The sequence below is a fragment of the Megalops cyprinoides genome, chromosome 10 (genome assembly GCF_013368585.1).
Source record: "Megalops cyprinoides isolate fMegCyp1 chromosome 10, fMegCyp1.pri, whole genome shotgun sequence".
Taxonomy (NCBI): domain Eukaryota; kingdom Metazoa; phylum Chordata; class Actinopteri; order Elopiformes; family Megalopidae; genus Megalops; species Megalops cyprinoides.
The window spans coordinates 5677099-5693646 of NC_050592.1; the positions used below are offsets into that span (position 1 = coordinate 5677099).

Genomic DNA, 16548 nt, shown 5'->3' on the forward strand with positions numbered 1-16548 from the left:
AAAGTCAGTGCAAATTGTAAAACAAACGCTGTCCTATTCATAGCCGCCGTTGTTCGCGTCGTTAACTGTAATATGAAGAAGATATTATTTGAAATTTATGGAACTCACCTCGTTTCTCTTTTAACTCTTACTTGGAGCTGATGTGCGTTTAATCGCGCATGCGCTGGATGTATGTTCTCCTGCCAACTTCGGCTCAGGACAAACTTCAGCACAAACTATTGATGGCAGATAGGTACAGCAACAAAATCGCTATGTCCGCGATGCAAATCTGGGCGTGGATTTAAATGGTTAAACTGGTCGCTGCTTGGAGTGGGGAAACTTCTGTGCACAGCGAAATAAACAAAACGCGTTTTCATATAAGAAATAATGAACCCAATACGTACATCATTGGTGACGCAGAGATTTTTTTTAAAAAAAAAAGACGCGTCCGTCGAGCCGGGGCGCGCAATTCTCATTGTGCTCAGATAGTGGTAAACCGCATTGTGTGCACAAACTATAGGACGATAGGAGTGTCTTAGCACAGTACATTGATAGCTATATAAAATCATACAGCGAAGAAGTTAACCTTCTGACAAGTGGATAAAATTGTCTGCTATGTCTGTTATACAAGAACACTAACTCGCATTTAATCTGTAGATAATGCGACGCTAGCAAGCCGAGTTAATGCAACGGACAAACAGTATACCATGCGTGATTCGCTTTCAGTGTTGCTAACACGATGCATTACTCCGGTCGGAAACTATTTTACAGTTTGATCTGGCTGCATCGTTCGGACTTTCGTTGATATGCACCACAAGTCTACCTCTCCCCAGCTATTAAATGGAGTTGGTACAATGCAGTACCCTCTTGTGCGTGTTTTTATAATATCTCAAATATCCCGACAACTACGCTGAGGACAAACGCAGCATGTGTAGGGAAAGTGGTGCCTTGAGACGGCGCTCGTGCCACAGCCGCGGGACGGACGCACGTCGCACGCTTTCAACGTGAGAGAAATGCATCTCACTGGTGGCGCAGCTATATGCTATTTATATACATTTTGTTATGTACGTATGTATATATGAATGTATTTGTTTTGCAGTTAGAAACTTGTACAACACAAACAGCAACAAGCATATATATATATATTTTAAGCATGCCACATCTAAAATGAGTCAATAGAGCTGTAGTCGCTAGCGACATTACGGTAGCACGGCGTCCCCTGCACTCTCGAGATTACAAGAGCGGTTCAATAATCCGCAGAAACTGCCAAACAATACCCAGTTCAGGGAATCTGTGTCTCTTCATTCATTTGTGGTAAGATTTAAGAATAACGAGGCACTTGAGGCAAAAGGTTGCATCAGTTTCCACCACCATTCTTTATGGGTAAAGTACCTCAACATGGTATCATCTCACATTTTGTGCCTGCAGTCGAAATTTAACCAATGTAACGTTAGGTATCATGTTTTGCCCGTATATTAAGGTAGGTGACCCTGCTGCCTGAAAAATACCACACCTTTTCACCCAAGTGAAGAAACGTTCTAAAAAGAAAACAACATTAGAGTCATCTGATAAAAATAAAACTTTTATTTCTGGGTAACAAGTAAAATAACTTCCCACAAAGTGAACAATGCAACAGGTATTGAATTGTACATTTTAAAATAACCGCAGACTGTTTTATTGTATGGGATACAAAGTACATCTGTTTATAGACTGCTCCTTGCCATCAAAAAATGAATGTCATCAACACTGCCTGAAACTACACTATGAACTACATTTATTTAACTCTCATACACATCTGTTAGGGATAAAACAATGTGATGGCAATAAAAAAGAAAAACTTAATAGATCAATTGTTGCACTCAAGAATAAATCAACAGTGCTTTGAACCAACAAATATTTCAGAAACAAGAAATGCAATGAACTGAAAAAAATTGAGGGGTGTGGGGGGGGAAACTCAGGACTACGATCGAGACCGGGAGCGAGACTGGGAGCGGGAATCGGAGCGTGAGGCCGAGGGGGGGCGCGACCTGGCTTTGGAGGAGGAAGAGGAGGAGGCAGGGGGGGACAGGTTCTCGCCCCGGGGCTCAGACCCGGAGGGAGACGCCGATCGAGAGCGATCTCCCCTCTCCTCGTCTCCGGCCTCCTCCCGCCCCCGAGTCTCGGCTGCGGACCTTGCGAGGCGCTCCTTGCTCTCCGCTTTGGACTGGGACCCGGAGTGGTCGCCGCTGCTCTTTTTGCCGTGCCTCCCGGTGTCCCTCTGACTGCGGCCTCGGTCGCTCCCCTCCCTCCTGCTCCCGCTGCGGCTCTTGGCCTTCTCGTCACCCCCCTGTCCGCGACCCCGGCTCCGCGACCGGGAGCCCGACCTGCAACAGGAAGGGACGATAACGACGGTCACCAACATTACATTACATTACATTATTGATGAACTGCATCTATTACAGGTTTTTTCTTTTTTTACAAAGTTATCCATTTATACAGCTGGATATTTATTGAGGCAACTGTGGGTTAGGTACGTTGCCTAGGTAGAGCAGCAGTACCCCCATGGGGAATCGAATGGTTACAAGTCCTGCTCCTTACTGCTATGCTACACTGCCGCCTCCCCCCAGTGCCCCCCCCAAGAAAGCTTGGAGATTTCTCATTGGCTGCCACCGTCAGTGCTGAGAAGACTTTGGACAGAAACATTACATCTACATGATGCCCAAAGCCCTGAATTCAGCAAGGTCCCACTGGTTACAGTTCTGTGTGGGACAGTGCCAAAGGCCATGTCTGTACGTTACATGACATTGTCATTCAGCGGACGCTGTTATCCAGCAATTTACATAGGTTGCAATTTCTACACTACTGGCCCAAAACAGAAAGTATGCACAGGTTATAATGCAATGAAGCTAGGCCAGTTTAATGCAATAATTTATTATCTAAATCAACCCCAGTCATGCACTAAATTAATATGGCTTGAAAACACCAATTTACTGTTTTTCTCATTATTTCTTCTTCTTGATCTATTATTCATTTAATCCAATCTTCTGTGTGTAACTCCTCCTACAGCTTTTCAGCTACGCTTACGACACCTGGCCGATACCCTCAGCCAGTGAGACTGTGTTGCACTTTTAAGGTCAGTATAAAAAGTTTGAGATATTTGCGAAGCGAAAATTTTTTCCCATTGACTAACATGGGTATAAGGCTCAGAATCTGAAAGTTCAAGCAGCTGATGTCACAATGGGCCTGCTACCGCAGAAACAGATGCAGAAACATCATCGGCTCCTGTAAAATTGGAAGCTTTTGCAGCTGAAATTTACCAGATGAAATATTTCAGAAACATTATGCTGCAAATATAGCTGGGTAAGATGGGGACACAGCTCAAGACTATGGAAATTATGCTCAAAATTACATACTGAAAATTTCATCTAAAATATATGTGAAATTATGTGAACTCTCCTATAATACAGTAATTAAACCAAATTAAATCAACTAGATGCACATTTAGTACATTTAAAGTATTGTTAAGTACATATGTGCCATAAATAATTGGAATAGATAACATCACTGAAATGTTCAACACACAGATAGATGCTCTGCAATCGTTTTCTGCAGCCTTCTTGGATCGAAGTGGATTTGAGTAGATAGACATTCAGTTCTCAGTTCAATACACCTTCTTTTCCCCAAGCTGGTCACATATTTTACTAACCTCTTGGGAAAGGGACAATGCATTTGAATTCCTTACAGTAACAGTAATGTTGGCAAGTTACATTTTGCTGATAATTGTGGCAGTGGATAGTTAGGGACTGGATGTGTAACTACTGTATGTTGTCATTCCATGAGGAACACTGCTGTTTGAAGAAGACACTTAAAATAAGGTTTTTTCTGTAAATACCCATCAGTAAAAATAAATAACATGTACAGTGCGAAACTGTGTTTGTCACCATGGTTCACAGCATCCGCTAATAAAACTATCAAACTGAATGGCAGTTTTCATTCACAGCCGCACACAGACCATGGAATAATACCATGTGAAAAGGCTACTCTGCTTCTGGTTCGTTTCAGAGGGACTGGCAGGGCCTCTGCTGTTTTTGAGCATGCTCAATTACACATCACACAGCCCACCACTCGGAGTGGAGAGAGGGCATTTTCGCAGCTGGGTGTCAGGGGAGGAACGGTCAAGATGTGACAGCCCCACACAGTAGTTCTGGCTGCTCTCCATCCAGCTGGAGGACTTGGGAGAGAGAAACGGCAGTCAGACCGGCTGGCCACTGCAGCGAGGAAATATACACTCAGAGGCCTGCCAATGATCTCTTGTGTGTAAAGTGGACCTTGTGAAAGAGTTCTCTGCCCCTAGGTAGAGCTGTATTTGTTACGTACATTATGTGTTTAGCTGAAGCCCTCCATCCATAATGACATTCAGACTGGATGCCCTGCTAAAGGGTATTCCCAAGTAACCACCTGGTCACAATCCTTGTCACAGAGCATTACATTATTGACATTATATTATTGTCATTTACGAGATGCTCCTATCCAGAGCGACTCACACACGTTACCATTTATACAGCTGGATATTTACTGACGGTTAAGTACCTTGCCCAAGGGTACAACAGCAGTACCCCAGCAGGGAATGGAACCAGCAACCTTTCAGTCATGAGTCCTGCTCCTCAACTACTGCGCTACACTGCTTCCCCTCGACACCTGCTCTGTGTTGCCCCGCCCCTGTCCCCCTGTCCCCTCGTACCTGGAGCGTGAGGCGCTGGAGCTGCTCCTGCTGCTCTCACTGCGGCTCCGACGGGAACGCCTGCTTCTCGAGCGAGACCTACAGGACACGCACGCGCATATGCGCGCACACACACACAGACACACACACGCGCGCACACACACGGGCACACACACACGGGCACACACACACAGACACACACACGCGCGCACACACACACACACACACGCGCGCGCGCGCACACACACACACGCGCACACACACACACGCACACACACACGGGCACACACACACGCACACACACGCGCGCACACACACACGCGCACACACACACAAGCGCACACACACGCACGCACAGGCAAAATATTTAAAGTGAGGGGAACACACTAAGTTAACACACCAAAATGGGGGGAGAGACACAGTACCACACTGGAGGAGGGGGGAGGGAGATAACACATGGGAATGGGGAGGGAAACTAATAAACTGCAGGGGAAGAACACACAGATAACACTGAAATGGGGAGGGAGACACAAGTGTAACACACTGAAGGAAGGCGTAGACATATTGGTAACACAATGAAGGAGTGACACAGAGATAGCAGTCTGAAGGCATCTGCCACAACCCCACTGAGCTGAACTGGTCTGCAGCACTACGAAACACTAAAGGGAACACCCACAGATGTTACTGGTGAGACAAACTGTCACAAGCCAAACTTAGTGTATTTTGTGGGCTGGTGGGTGTTCAAATCAGACAAATAATAGCGTGGTAGTAGTAGTTTCTCTTGGCCACACCACACTCGGCTAAATTAGTCTGCAGCACCAAATGAATGGGGCTCCAACATAATACTTCTGGGGAAATTGGAGTGAACACAAGCTTGCTGTAATCAGCAACAACTGCCAGGCAGAGGAGACTATGAAACCCCCAGGATCTGAAATTAACATTTTAATCAACCAGACAATGTGTCTGGTGGATAAATGTACATTTTTAACACACAAAACAGTTTTGTATGCCAGTTCACTATTTAAACCTGCCCTACCTGAATTGGCATCTTAGTATTAAATTTGCACAGCCATTTATTTTTTCTTCTGCCAGTCCACCCACCCCACATAATTTTTACCTTTCTTGGGAGGCTTAGTTACCCCACCTTTAATGTGCACCTTACTCACAGTAAGGATAAGTGGATAGCTAGCTTTTCGCCACAAGGAGATATTCCTGTGTTTTGACAATAACCAACAAAAATCAATGCCCATGCAATGTCAAAATTAGATAACATTCCCAAAATTCTACATTTGTGGGGGAGTTTATGGAATATTTTACTTTTTTGTTATGCTGTGCAACTGATTTCCGGAAGCTTCAGTTAACCTGAGCGTACCTGCTGTGTTCTACATAGAGGTGTCCTACACATTTTAAAAGTTAAATGGAATAACCATGACTAGGCTTGTAGGACTGGCGGATGTGCCTTTAAGATGACAAATATAGCCATATGTGGTTTTGACAGGTTTGTTACTTTGCAGTTTGGAACAGTGGTGCAAATCAGGCATACAGTGACATACTAATCACTAATCACCTATCCAGAGCGACATACATAGCTTACAGTTTTATCCATTCATACAGCTGGATATTTACTGTGGCAATTCTGGGTTAAGTACCTTGCCCAAGGGTACAGCAGCACTGCCCCAGCAGGGAATCCAACCAGCAACCTTTCGGTTATGAGCACTGCTCCTTATCACTGTGCTACACTACCGCCCAACTGATCCATAGCACACCATCATTCGTGACATGGCAATCACCTGGTTTTCCCCTCTGTTGAAATGTGGTTTTTGGTTGCTACCTGCTAGGCAGTGTGTGTGTGTCTGTGACTGTGTCTGTGTCCGTGTGTGTGTGTGTGTGTGTGTGTGTGTGTAAGGTGTCGCCCCCCGTGACCGTTTCTGGGCCTCACCTGGACCGGCTTCGGCTGCGGGAGTAAGACCGTCGGCGCCGGGACCCGGGCCGGTCCTCTATGAGCCGGATCTTCCTGCCGTTCACCTCGGTCCCATCCAGCTTGTCCAGCGCCCGCCTCATGTCCGCGTACGACTTGAACTCGATCACCCCCTCGTTTTTACGTCCCTTGTGGGCGTCTGCGTACGTCACGTCCCCGGCCTGCCGCATGTAATCCTGGACGGAGAGCACACAGGGACGGGAGCGAGATCATTACGTTACGTTACTATCATTTAGCAGACGATCTTATCCAGAGCGACTTACACAGGTTAGCTTTACAGGTTATCCATTTATACAGCTGGATATTTACTGAGGCAATTCTGGGGTAAGTATCTTGCCAAAGGGTACAGCAGCAGTGACCCAACAGGGAATCGAACTAGCAACCTTTTGGTTATGAGCCCTGCTCCGTATCACTGTGACATACAGTCAAGATCAAAAACCTAATGCATCTCCAGTACCCCAGTTACACACCTTATATATTTTATGGTTATTTTACATATTAGACAACAAAATACACTATAATGTACAGAAAACTACAAAATAATCTGCGTAGACTTTGTTTACAGTGCAAGTATAGCGTGCTAAAGTGCTTAAAGCAAATTCATAAAGCTTAAGATCACAACACAAGCATTTCCACTGTGTCCAATATTGTGATATTTAACAACAGCTGTTGTTGCATTTCAGACCCGTCTTCAAGGCACTTTGTCCAATCCAGAGGTTTGTCTGTAAGTTGCTTTGTGCCACAGAAGGAAGGCTCATCTCAGATTCTATGAGGCATCACGAGCTGAATTTCAGCTGTCTGAATGTAATACAAGGTCAAAAGTACCAGTGGTGCTATATAATCCCAAGCCAGGAATATGAGGCCACAGTTCTACAACACACCAATTTCTGAGTTGAGCTCAAAGTGCAAAACACTACTGGGTCACACTGTAGCTTCAGAGTTATGCTCTGGAACACTCTATTAGTGAAGACAGGCTGATAAACAGCTGATAAAAGTTATCCAACGTTTCAAAATATATGATCACACTGAGGGCCTGTTTTTCAAACCCACCTGTCTTTACTCAAGCTTAACTGTTTTAAATTAACGTTGTGTATTATGGAATGTACTGTATCATTCAGGACATCCAGGACTGGGGGTGGGGCATGTCAGTTCTGATGTATCCCAGCCCCCAGCATTCAGTGTTTCATTGCTTGCTTCCTGCGTTCCTGATCAGAGTAAAGGGTCTGGGTTTTTTTTTCTGCAGAGCGCTAATGTGATTGGTAAGGGAGAGAGGGGGCGTGGTTTGGAATGTGACCCCCGGGTTTTGGGTTGCAGGGTTCTGAGGCATGACGGCGGTGTTGCGTTGCGCTGCAGCGTGGTCCTGTACCTTCAGGTCCTGCCAGCTGCAGCGGCTGGAGAGGTTCTCCACGATCAGCCGGTAGTCTGTGCGGGTGGGCGGCCCATACTTATCCCTCCCACTGCGCCGGTATGAGTAACCGCCTTCAAGGTGACAAGCACAGACCAGCACAGATCAGAGGCTGAGAAAGGCAATCGGCAGCAAGACCAAATGTCCCAACCATGTTACACTTCTACATGTCCACACACACAAAAAAACCACTACAATTAAAATTCAATTTCTCTACCATTGGTGTAAACACATTTTGAAAGAACTGAGGCCCTGACTAGTTCTCTTTCTTTCTTTTACGATTTTACAGTAAGTGATACTATTAAATCACAGTGGACCCTCTGACTTTAGCTGAAGGAATACAAGCGCATGCACTTTCTACATTTAAAACTTAGGTTTTAAGTGTGATATAGCATCACTGATGTTCTTCACAGTAATGCTGACATTTGCAGGCTAAAATCTTATTTTAGAGAAACACAAACAAAAACGCGCAGCTATACGTACTTACTGTGAATAACAGTACATTTGCTCTGAATATAATGTTTGAGACACAGAGATAAAATAAAAAGATGTTTTAGGCACCTATTGGGGCTTAACCACATCTGTTCCTAACCCCATGGCATCCTCACCACCAGGGCTTATAGGGAAAAGCGGTCTTCATTCTCATTGGTTCCCCGTTTTTTGGTCAGCAAGGGGCCCAGAATGGTCAAAGAGCCACACTCTTGGATAGGAACCCCAAGGCCAGCAATAGGGGGGAAGGCAGTCAGTCATCTTAGCCTCAAAGGACTCTTTCAATTAAAACATTGAGGTTCTTCGTTAAATCTCTAGCGTCAATCACAGTCACATTACATGGAAAACAGATAAAAGAAAGAAAAGGGAGAAAAAGCCATTCAAATGTAAAATAAAAAAAATAATAATAGTTCAAGTTCATTTGTTGCATTGAAAAAGAAGACACTGAATAATACATGTAGATTTAAATGTAAACGAACGTTTTATGTAGGTGTTACGTTAGCAAAGTGGTCAGTTATTACAGAACCTGTGGGTTCGAGGACACGTTGCAGAGACTGGCTACTTATGTTCTTCTTTCAGCCGTTTTTGCATTATACAACAGGAATTGCATCGATTATCGTTAAAACTGTGCATTTCCCCTTTTGTTTTGTTATGGCTTTTTCTGTAATCCACCGCAATGCAAAATCTTCATAAATCAAAAGTGCCCAAAAAAAAATAAATGGTGCACTTACTTAGCCCTGAACTGTAGCTTCCGTCGCGGCGCGGTCCCCTGGCGTGCTCCACAATCACCCGCTCACCGCACAGCTCTTTGCCGTTCAGCTCGTACACCGCATCATCCGCATCGCGGGGGTCGTCAAACTCCACAAACCCATACCTTTACACCGAAAAGCAAACAGAACCGAGGCGATAGTATGAACTATTTCATTACAGCGTGAAAGGACGATTTCAGCACATTTCAGGGGCAGAAAAGGAAGCGTGCGACGACTGCATTGACGAAAAGCCCATCATTAAATATACATGTGCGACGTGTGTATGGACAGATACACGACAGACAATCACGCCGTGTTAATATCAGTTCCTTCCCCACACATTTTTTGGGGGGGCTGAAACTTCTTCCGCGACGGCACCATTCTGCAAACGAAGCCACTACACGAGGGCTTCTATAAACAGAGGGCAGTTTGGATTCCCCCTCCTGTTCTAAAACCACTGCCTTGGTAATTTAAAGAACGGTAAAAGATCTGGATTTTTTGCAGCTCAGGTATTGGTAGGTAAATTTGTTCTACTGATTAGATATGAACTTGGATCACTTGCTCATCCTGCTCAGTCCCTGAGCAGGCACTGGACAGATCTAGTGATCCTCATACAACCCGGATGGGCTGCTTTCAGACGAAGGTATTCATATAGTTCCCCCAGTCAGTAACTGGCCTCGTTGAACGACGCCTCTAAAAATTTCAGAACTATGAATTTCCAGGAGCCAAAGTCAATGTGGTAAATCACGCTGAAGACTAGCACCACTGCACCTGCGTCGTTATTGTAAGTGTGCTGTGTAGGGCAGGCAAGTATTGCATTCAGTCACCGCCCAATTGCAAAACACATTTTAGCATTTAATACGGCAAATGTTTCAAGAAGAGTGACAAAATGCATCGTTAATGCAAACTAGATGCGTTGGAAGCACGTAAACAATTAGCCACCACGAAAACAGGTTTAAGACAAAAATAGGCATTCTTTTCAGATAAGCAAGGTACCTGGAATTTGTGGCTAGCAAGCTAGCTGGCTGGTGATAAGGCGGTTTAAAATACACGCAGTGATGGATGGCAACAGGAACAACTTGCCAACACCTCAAAGCTTTTTTGCTAAGATACCTACGGCAGCTTGCTAAATTGCATGTTCAGCTAGCTAGTTAGCTTGCTAGCACGTGTGGGGGAAAAGCTCCACGTTTTAAACAACAGAGCTGGAACCGGGACCGCGCCTAGTGATGCAACAATAGCAAGGCAAACTCTTACTGTGCACATGAAACAGTTAAACACAAGGCATGCATAATACGTAGCTCAGTCGAGCTAGCCTGCTAACCAGCTACAAAACCAGGCATGCGCAGTAGCGACATGGCTTGACAGGTCCCTGCTAGAAAAAAAAAGTCAACTCGGTGATAACGGTCCGTTTCATAAAACACTTGCGTTCTTATCTCGGTGTTTGCAGCTGAAATTACATGTCAGCGGTTTGCTGCTGTAATAACCTAAATGCACATGTTTCCTTTACAGTAAGCACCTCTGTTATCACAACAGTCCCGTCAGCTAACTGTTCGCGCCACGGTGCTCGGCAGCGTGGGGTTAAGTGGATCCCGTGTGGCCCACCGCCTGGGTTTACCCGTTCTTTAGGTCCACTTCGAGTATCTTCCCATAGCCTTTGAAAAACCTGGCGACGTCCCTCTCCCTCGCTTGGTAGCTCAGTCTGCCGATATAAACCCTGGGCATTTCGCCCCGTCCCTCTGCCTCGCGTCCTACAACCGAACACACCCCCCTTAACACACACACACACACACACTCCGGTGGAGCACGTAACACACCCCCGCCCTTCTGTCGGCAATAGGGTACCCAGGCAGGTGGGCGTGTTCTTATTTTCTTGTCATAAGTACTGTCTAAATTGTCATTTTCAAAAATTTCAGTTTCGAGTCCAATAAATATCAAAGGATCGTTTAAAAAGAAAGTTCATAAGGAAGGTGATTAAAATAAAAAAAAGAGAACTATAATCTATTATCTCTTTGCGTTGTCAAAATAGATACGGAGCATGTCATAACGTTAGCTTACTATTTAAAAAATAATAAAATTATATTTGAATTCTAGTATAACTTCAAACTCAAAAAAAACTTGAAAAATTGGGAAGACGGTCTCCCTTAAATGTTCCTTTTGCATCTTCGTTCTGTAACGCAAGAGGGCGATAGAGGCCCGATGTGCCATTCGAGGCTTATTATTTATAAGGAAAAAAAACTGGAACTGCTCGTTAGCTACTCGGCGCAGTATATAACGACAGATGCGTCAGCTTAAATGGCATTCAAAGGGAAGGTTGCCGACACAAAGGTAAGGACGAATTTCCACGAATTACCGCGAAGCAACGAATGCTAGAGAATCCGTTTTATGCAACGCGCAGGTGTTAGTCCTCTTACTCACGGTTATTATTAGTTCGCATAACAGCAATAATAAAAGATGGGAGCTGACCCCCGGCTAATTATATCAGTCGATTATTTTCATCCGATATTGCTTTAGTGTTAAATTGTCACAGACTGCTTGATGTCCCCCCAGCATGTTAGACGTTGTCTTTGTTGCGTTTGACCCTGGGATACGGGAATCCGTTCGGATTCTGAACCATTGAATGCTTTGAAGCAGGTCATATGCTGCAGAAATCGTATTTGCAAATGCAACAGGTATGCAGTCATTGTGTACTGCTTACTTTGGTTTGTTTCTAGCCCAAAAAAAAATCGTAATCATAAGTTTTATTATGCTGCATTGTATTGTGTGTTATCAATTTACATAACTAACAGTATTAGAAGGGCCATTAGTAGAATATCCACGATAATTTTAACAATCGCTATCTTTACTGAATGTTTCTCCACAGACAGTCCTCCTTCATTTGGGACTTTGCTTGCTTATTTTTTACACCCTGTACTACATGATCGGCAGCGTCTGTTTTGGCGCATTCAGGTAAGAAATGTCGCAGTCTTTCACAGCGGCAGGCTTTTGCCCAATCTGGTACTTTTCCGCAGTATCTTCTGTGAAGTTCCTCCTGCTCACCTCCTCAGTAGTATAAAGCAAATACAGAGAAATTAGCATGATTAGCATGAGTTCGTGCAGTTTTAAACAGTGCAAAAAAGACAATCCCCAAAATCCTCCACTTTCTTGAAAAGTATCCGGTGTTGTCAGTATGTAATGTAATATTCAAACCTTTTGTAGGCGTCACACATACCCACACTTACACAGTAAGTAGTATACACTTAAACAGAGTGGTATCCCTGCTGCTGTATATAGGTGCATGGAGTTTCTTAAACGTGTTTTTGTTTGTAATAACTGCCTTCTTGTCACAGGCTAGACCATTTTGATGGACTTATTCCTTTTGACTTCAAGACTGAGCCTACAGAATCCAACTCTAAATATCTAGGTAATGTCACACGATAGGGGGGGTTATAGTATATCCACCTTACTCAGTGATTGACAGACAGTCCTCATCTTCACTGAAATTTGCTGTGATAGCAGCCATGTGTCCCACCATTGGTGCTATCACACACACACACACACACACACACATGCACACACATGCACACACACATTATATTGTTTCTACTATACATCATAGATGTCCTGCTGTCACACAGGTGCACATGGATTTTATTTCCTTTGTTGTGCTGGTGGTAATGCTACAAACATTCCATTAGTGCACATGTAACGGGTGGTCTCTTGCTGCGTTGTGTTTTAATGTGATGTTACGTGGGTCGGCGAGCGAGCGAGTTTCGAACCGAGGTTCTTACTGCTCGCTGCCAACCCCTTAAAGCCAGCGTCGTTGCCAGTTGAGCTAAAGGCAAATTGCCGTTAGCCTGTCGGCAACAACGCTACTTAGCCAGGTCTCAGAGGGAGTGACGTAGCCGCTGCAACCACTCGGCTACCTGCTACCCGCTACCTAAGGCTTTACGCAGGACTCACACGAGCTAATCACTTCAGCTCCGCTACACACATACCTGCCCACCTGTATCATATTCGTCTCTCCATATCATAGTGAACCTGCTGTCAATGGAGCTCACCTACTTCTGCAGCGGTCTGCTCTTCGCAGCGGTGGTGAAGAGATGGGTGTGGGACTATGCCCTCACGGTCACCCTCTTCCACGTGTTACTCACGTCCACTGGTGAGAGAACGCAGGCCCTCCTGTCTGTACAAACACCGTGTCCCCACTGAAGAGAGGGAGAGGCTTCTACAGCGACACTCTTAATGACTACACCAGGGATCTGTTGCAACACTCCTAGACAGCCAAAATCATGCTTATTTACAGACAGGCAAACACCTTGACCACAAAGTTAGGGTTGTCCAGGGCTGCAGGCCCCAGGACAAGACCATCATGTCAGTTAATGTTAACGTCATGTTTCAAATGGATTTAGCCCAAAGGCAGTAGCATCTGCTGTGTGAAGCTGAGGATTGATTGCATCTGGTGGTTGTGTGCTTAGGTAGAGCTAAAACATGCAGAAATAAAGGCTTTTCAGGAATATGAGTAGCTACTAAAATACCTTTCCATTACACAATGCATCAATGGGGTAAACATCACATCTGACAGATGCCCACATATATAACCTATTTACGTAGTCTCTTTTTGTTTTCCCTTAATTTGGAACCATACAACTTCAACTACAATACAAAGGAGTGTGTGTGTGCGCGCGCGTGTGTCTGTGTGTGTGTATGTGTGCCTGTATATGTGCTTCATACAGCAAAGTGGAACATCTCTGTGGGAGATCATTGTCTCCCATCTGCTGATTATGACATTACCAAGTGGGACGAGGTAATGTCATAATCATGGTCCTGTCATATGTGGGTCGGGGGTGGGGCACATGCTGGCTGAACTTGGATAACCTTCTGGATTATCTCCATGCATAAGGAGTTCTTTTTTAAGCACTTAACACGGGAGTCCACTCAATGGAAAACTGCTGTGTGTAGACTGAACTGTACAGAATTAAGATTTTGTGTAACAGGTAAAAAAAAGTGGTTTAACTGTGTTTTTCAGTGATGCTGGAGTTCCCTTTGGTGTGGCAGTGGTGGTTGGCCTTGGGTAAGTTTATGTTACTGTACGCCTACACTAAGAGCTGTCATGTAGATGTACACTGAAGGAGACAGCATCACTGAAACATTCTAATGATTAAGAAATAGTCTCCCTGTGTATATAATGACTGAGCAAGAAGCTCACAAGCAAAGCATGTGTGTATTTCATAATATTGAATCACAGGATTCACACACTCACATCTGATATTTTCAGGTTTTGATACTCTGATCAACCTGACACAAGCTTTGACTCTTGGAAAGTGAAAAGCACGTATTTCACATTAACACAACAGAGTGCTATTAATGTCCCTCAAAGAGGATATTTGTCTTGCTGCTTTCACAGAATATTGAACAATGGTGATACATGGATGTGGTGAAACAATACATTTAGTAGTATTCATTTATCAAAGGTATTTACATGAATACATGTCCACGTATGATGTATACATTTGTCATTTTATATAAATGTATAGTGTTGTGTAATTTCAAACAACTTCATTTGTGAACTTTTTATTTTTCTACATTTTACCGTTGTGTGACAGTATTAGATGACAATTTTAAATTGTTGTTATTTGGATTATCAAACATGCAAGAGTTAATAAGGAGACAAAAGCACTCAGACAGTAATTAACCCACAAAAAGTTCCACAGCATCCTACCTTTTCTTCACACTCTCAGACTTACATTTTTCTGCATTTCTGTCCAAAAGGTAGCGGCTTGTTCCTCATGATCTGCAACGGTCAGCTGATCGCTTACTTCGCCTGCCAGAATGACCCAAGCTACCCCACGCTCCACAGCTACTGATCCGCATGGGAGAAACCCACATGATCGGAAAAATCGCCTTCTCATGTCCTCAGTAACACCCCAGCAATGGCGGCACTGGTGAGGGACAAAGAGCAAGCTAAGGAGTACACAGAGATGGCACCTCGGGTCAGTTACAACAGCTTCACAGTCCTGATTATCCAAAGTGATGAAACAAAATTAATAAGGGAGAGGTGATGGTCAATGCCAGACATGTAAGGCCCTTTTCTTTTCAAGTCACAATGCACCAGCAGAGTCCACTGTTCAAGTCCCTAGAGTTCACTACCTTGCTAATTCAGTTATTTTTTGCAGCAGTGTGCAGTTGCATAACAATTACAACATGCCACTGATTTTTGTTGACTACATCGTGCAGTACATAGAATACATTAACAAACTATTGCTAGCCAGTGAACACAGCTGTAGAAAAAAGGCACAGAACTATGTAAATTGGTCAAATATCTGTATCTGTAGATTCAGCAATATATTCGTGATTCGCACAAGGCTCTGTGTATATGCCATCGTCTAAATATACTGACCTATGATGGAGGGTGGTAATTGTTCAAACTTGAGCTGCAATCAACTGCATGTCCAGGAGCTTGGCTGAAATCTGTCTGCCGGTACTCTGCTATGATCTGATTACAGAAGCAGAGAATGACAGGGGTCAAAAACTAAGCAATGAAGGAAATTCGAATTAGTCTTGAGTGGACATGTGTCCGCTGCAGTGAGGAACAGAGGAGCAGCCTGGGACAAAACCGCAGTGGATGGGTTCCGGAACAGTGTTCAGGCCACAAAGACAAAAGCAGTGGTGTAGTGGTTAAGGAGTGAGCTTTGTCACCTAGTGGGTGTTGTGGGTTCAAATCCAAGGTGGCGGGCTGCAGTGAAACAAAGGCAGTATACTTAACCTGACTCGGTCCAGGAAAGGCTCACGTGTATAAATGGAGAGAATGTCAAACCTGAGCTATAGAAGTCCCTGTGGATAAGAGCATCTTCAAAGCAAAGTCTTTTTTTAATCTTCTTCAGTTTTCATGATCCATTCAGCTTTTGTAGATGCAACATGTTACAGTGTGTTCATGTTCCTAATCCTTACAAAACAAATGGGAAAAGTGCTGAGATTCTTGTCTAGCAGGGGAAAGATTCAGTATGCATAGAAGGTCCTTCTACTGTTGAAATTAGAGCTCAGCATTGTCCCCTTTAACTCACACTCTCCCCACTCCCTTGAACTCTGCGATTTGATCATTGACTCCATCTGTGTCACCTCCACACCACAGGCACGGTCATGTGCAAGTTTATGATTAACATGCCAGATTTAGTCAGACCATTCTGCTTGGGGCAGATGTGTATTCACTCCAGGTCTAAAAGGACCAGAAAGTACCATGACAAACAATGCTTCACCAAGAGTCAGATTAAAA

At 44.3% G+C, this 16548-nt stretch overlaps 2 protein-coding genes across 2 annotated transcripts; one reads left to right on the plus strand and one right to left on the minus strand.

The window, feature by feature from the left end:
* Nucleotides 1–1923: 1923 nt before the first annotated feature.
* On the minus strand, nucleotides 1924–11062 carry LOC118784687 (serine/arginine-rich splicing factor 4-like). The gene is made up of 6 exons (XM_036539066.1): nucleotides 10915–11062; nucleotides 9282–9424; nucleotides 8023–8135; nucleotides 6618–6832; nucleotides 4700–4777; nucleotides 1924–2342 (listed from the first exon to the last, which is right to left on the minus strand). The coding sequence occupies exons 1-6, from the start codon at nucleotides 11019–11021 to the stop codon at nucleotides 1940–1942; spliced, it is 1059 nt and encodes a 352-aa protein (XP_036394959.1). The 5' UTR covers nucleotides 11022–11062; the 3' UTR covers nucleotides 1924–1939.
* A 514-nt stretch (nucleotides 11063–11576) lies between these two features.
* On the plus strand, nucleotides 11577–16021 carry LOC118785234 (transmembrane protein 244-like). The gene is made up of 6 exons (XM_036539835.1): nucleotides 11577–11624; nucleotides 12160–12245; nucleotides 12626–12699; nucleotides 13312–13437; nucleotides 14305–14349; nucleotides 15048–16021. Exons 1-6 carry the CDS (start codon nucleotides 11592–11594, stop codon nucleotides 15140–15142), a joined length of 459 nt encoding a protein of 152 aa, XP_036395728.1. The 5' UTR covers nucleotides 11577–11591; the 3' UTR covers nucleotides 15143–16021.
* The last annotated feature ends 527 nt before the right edge of the window (nucleotides 16022–16548 follow it).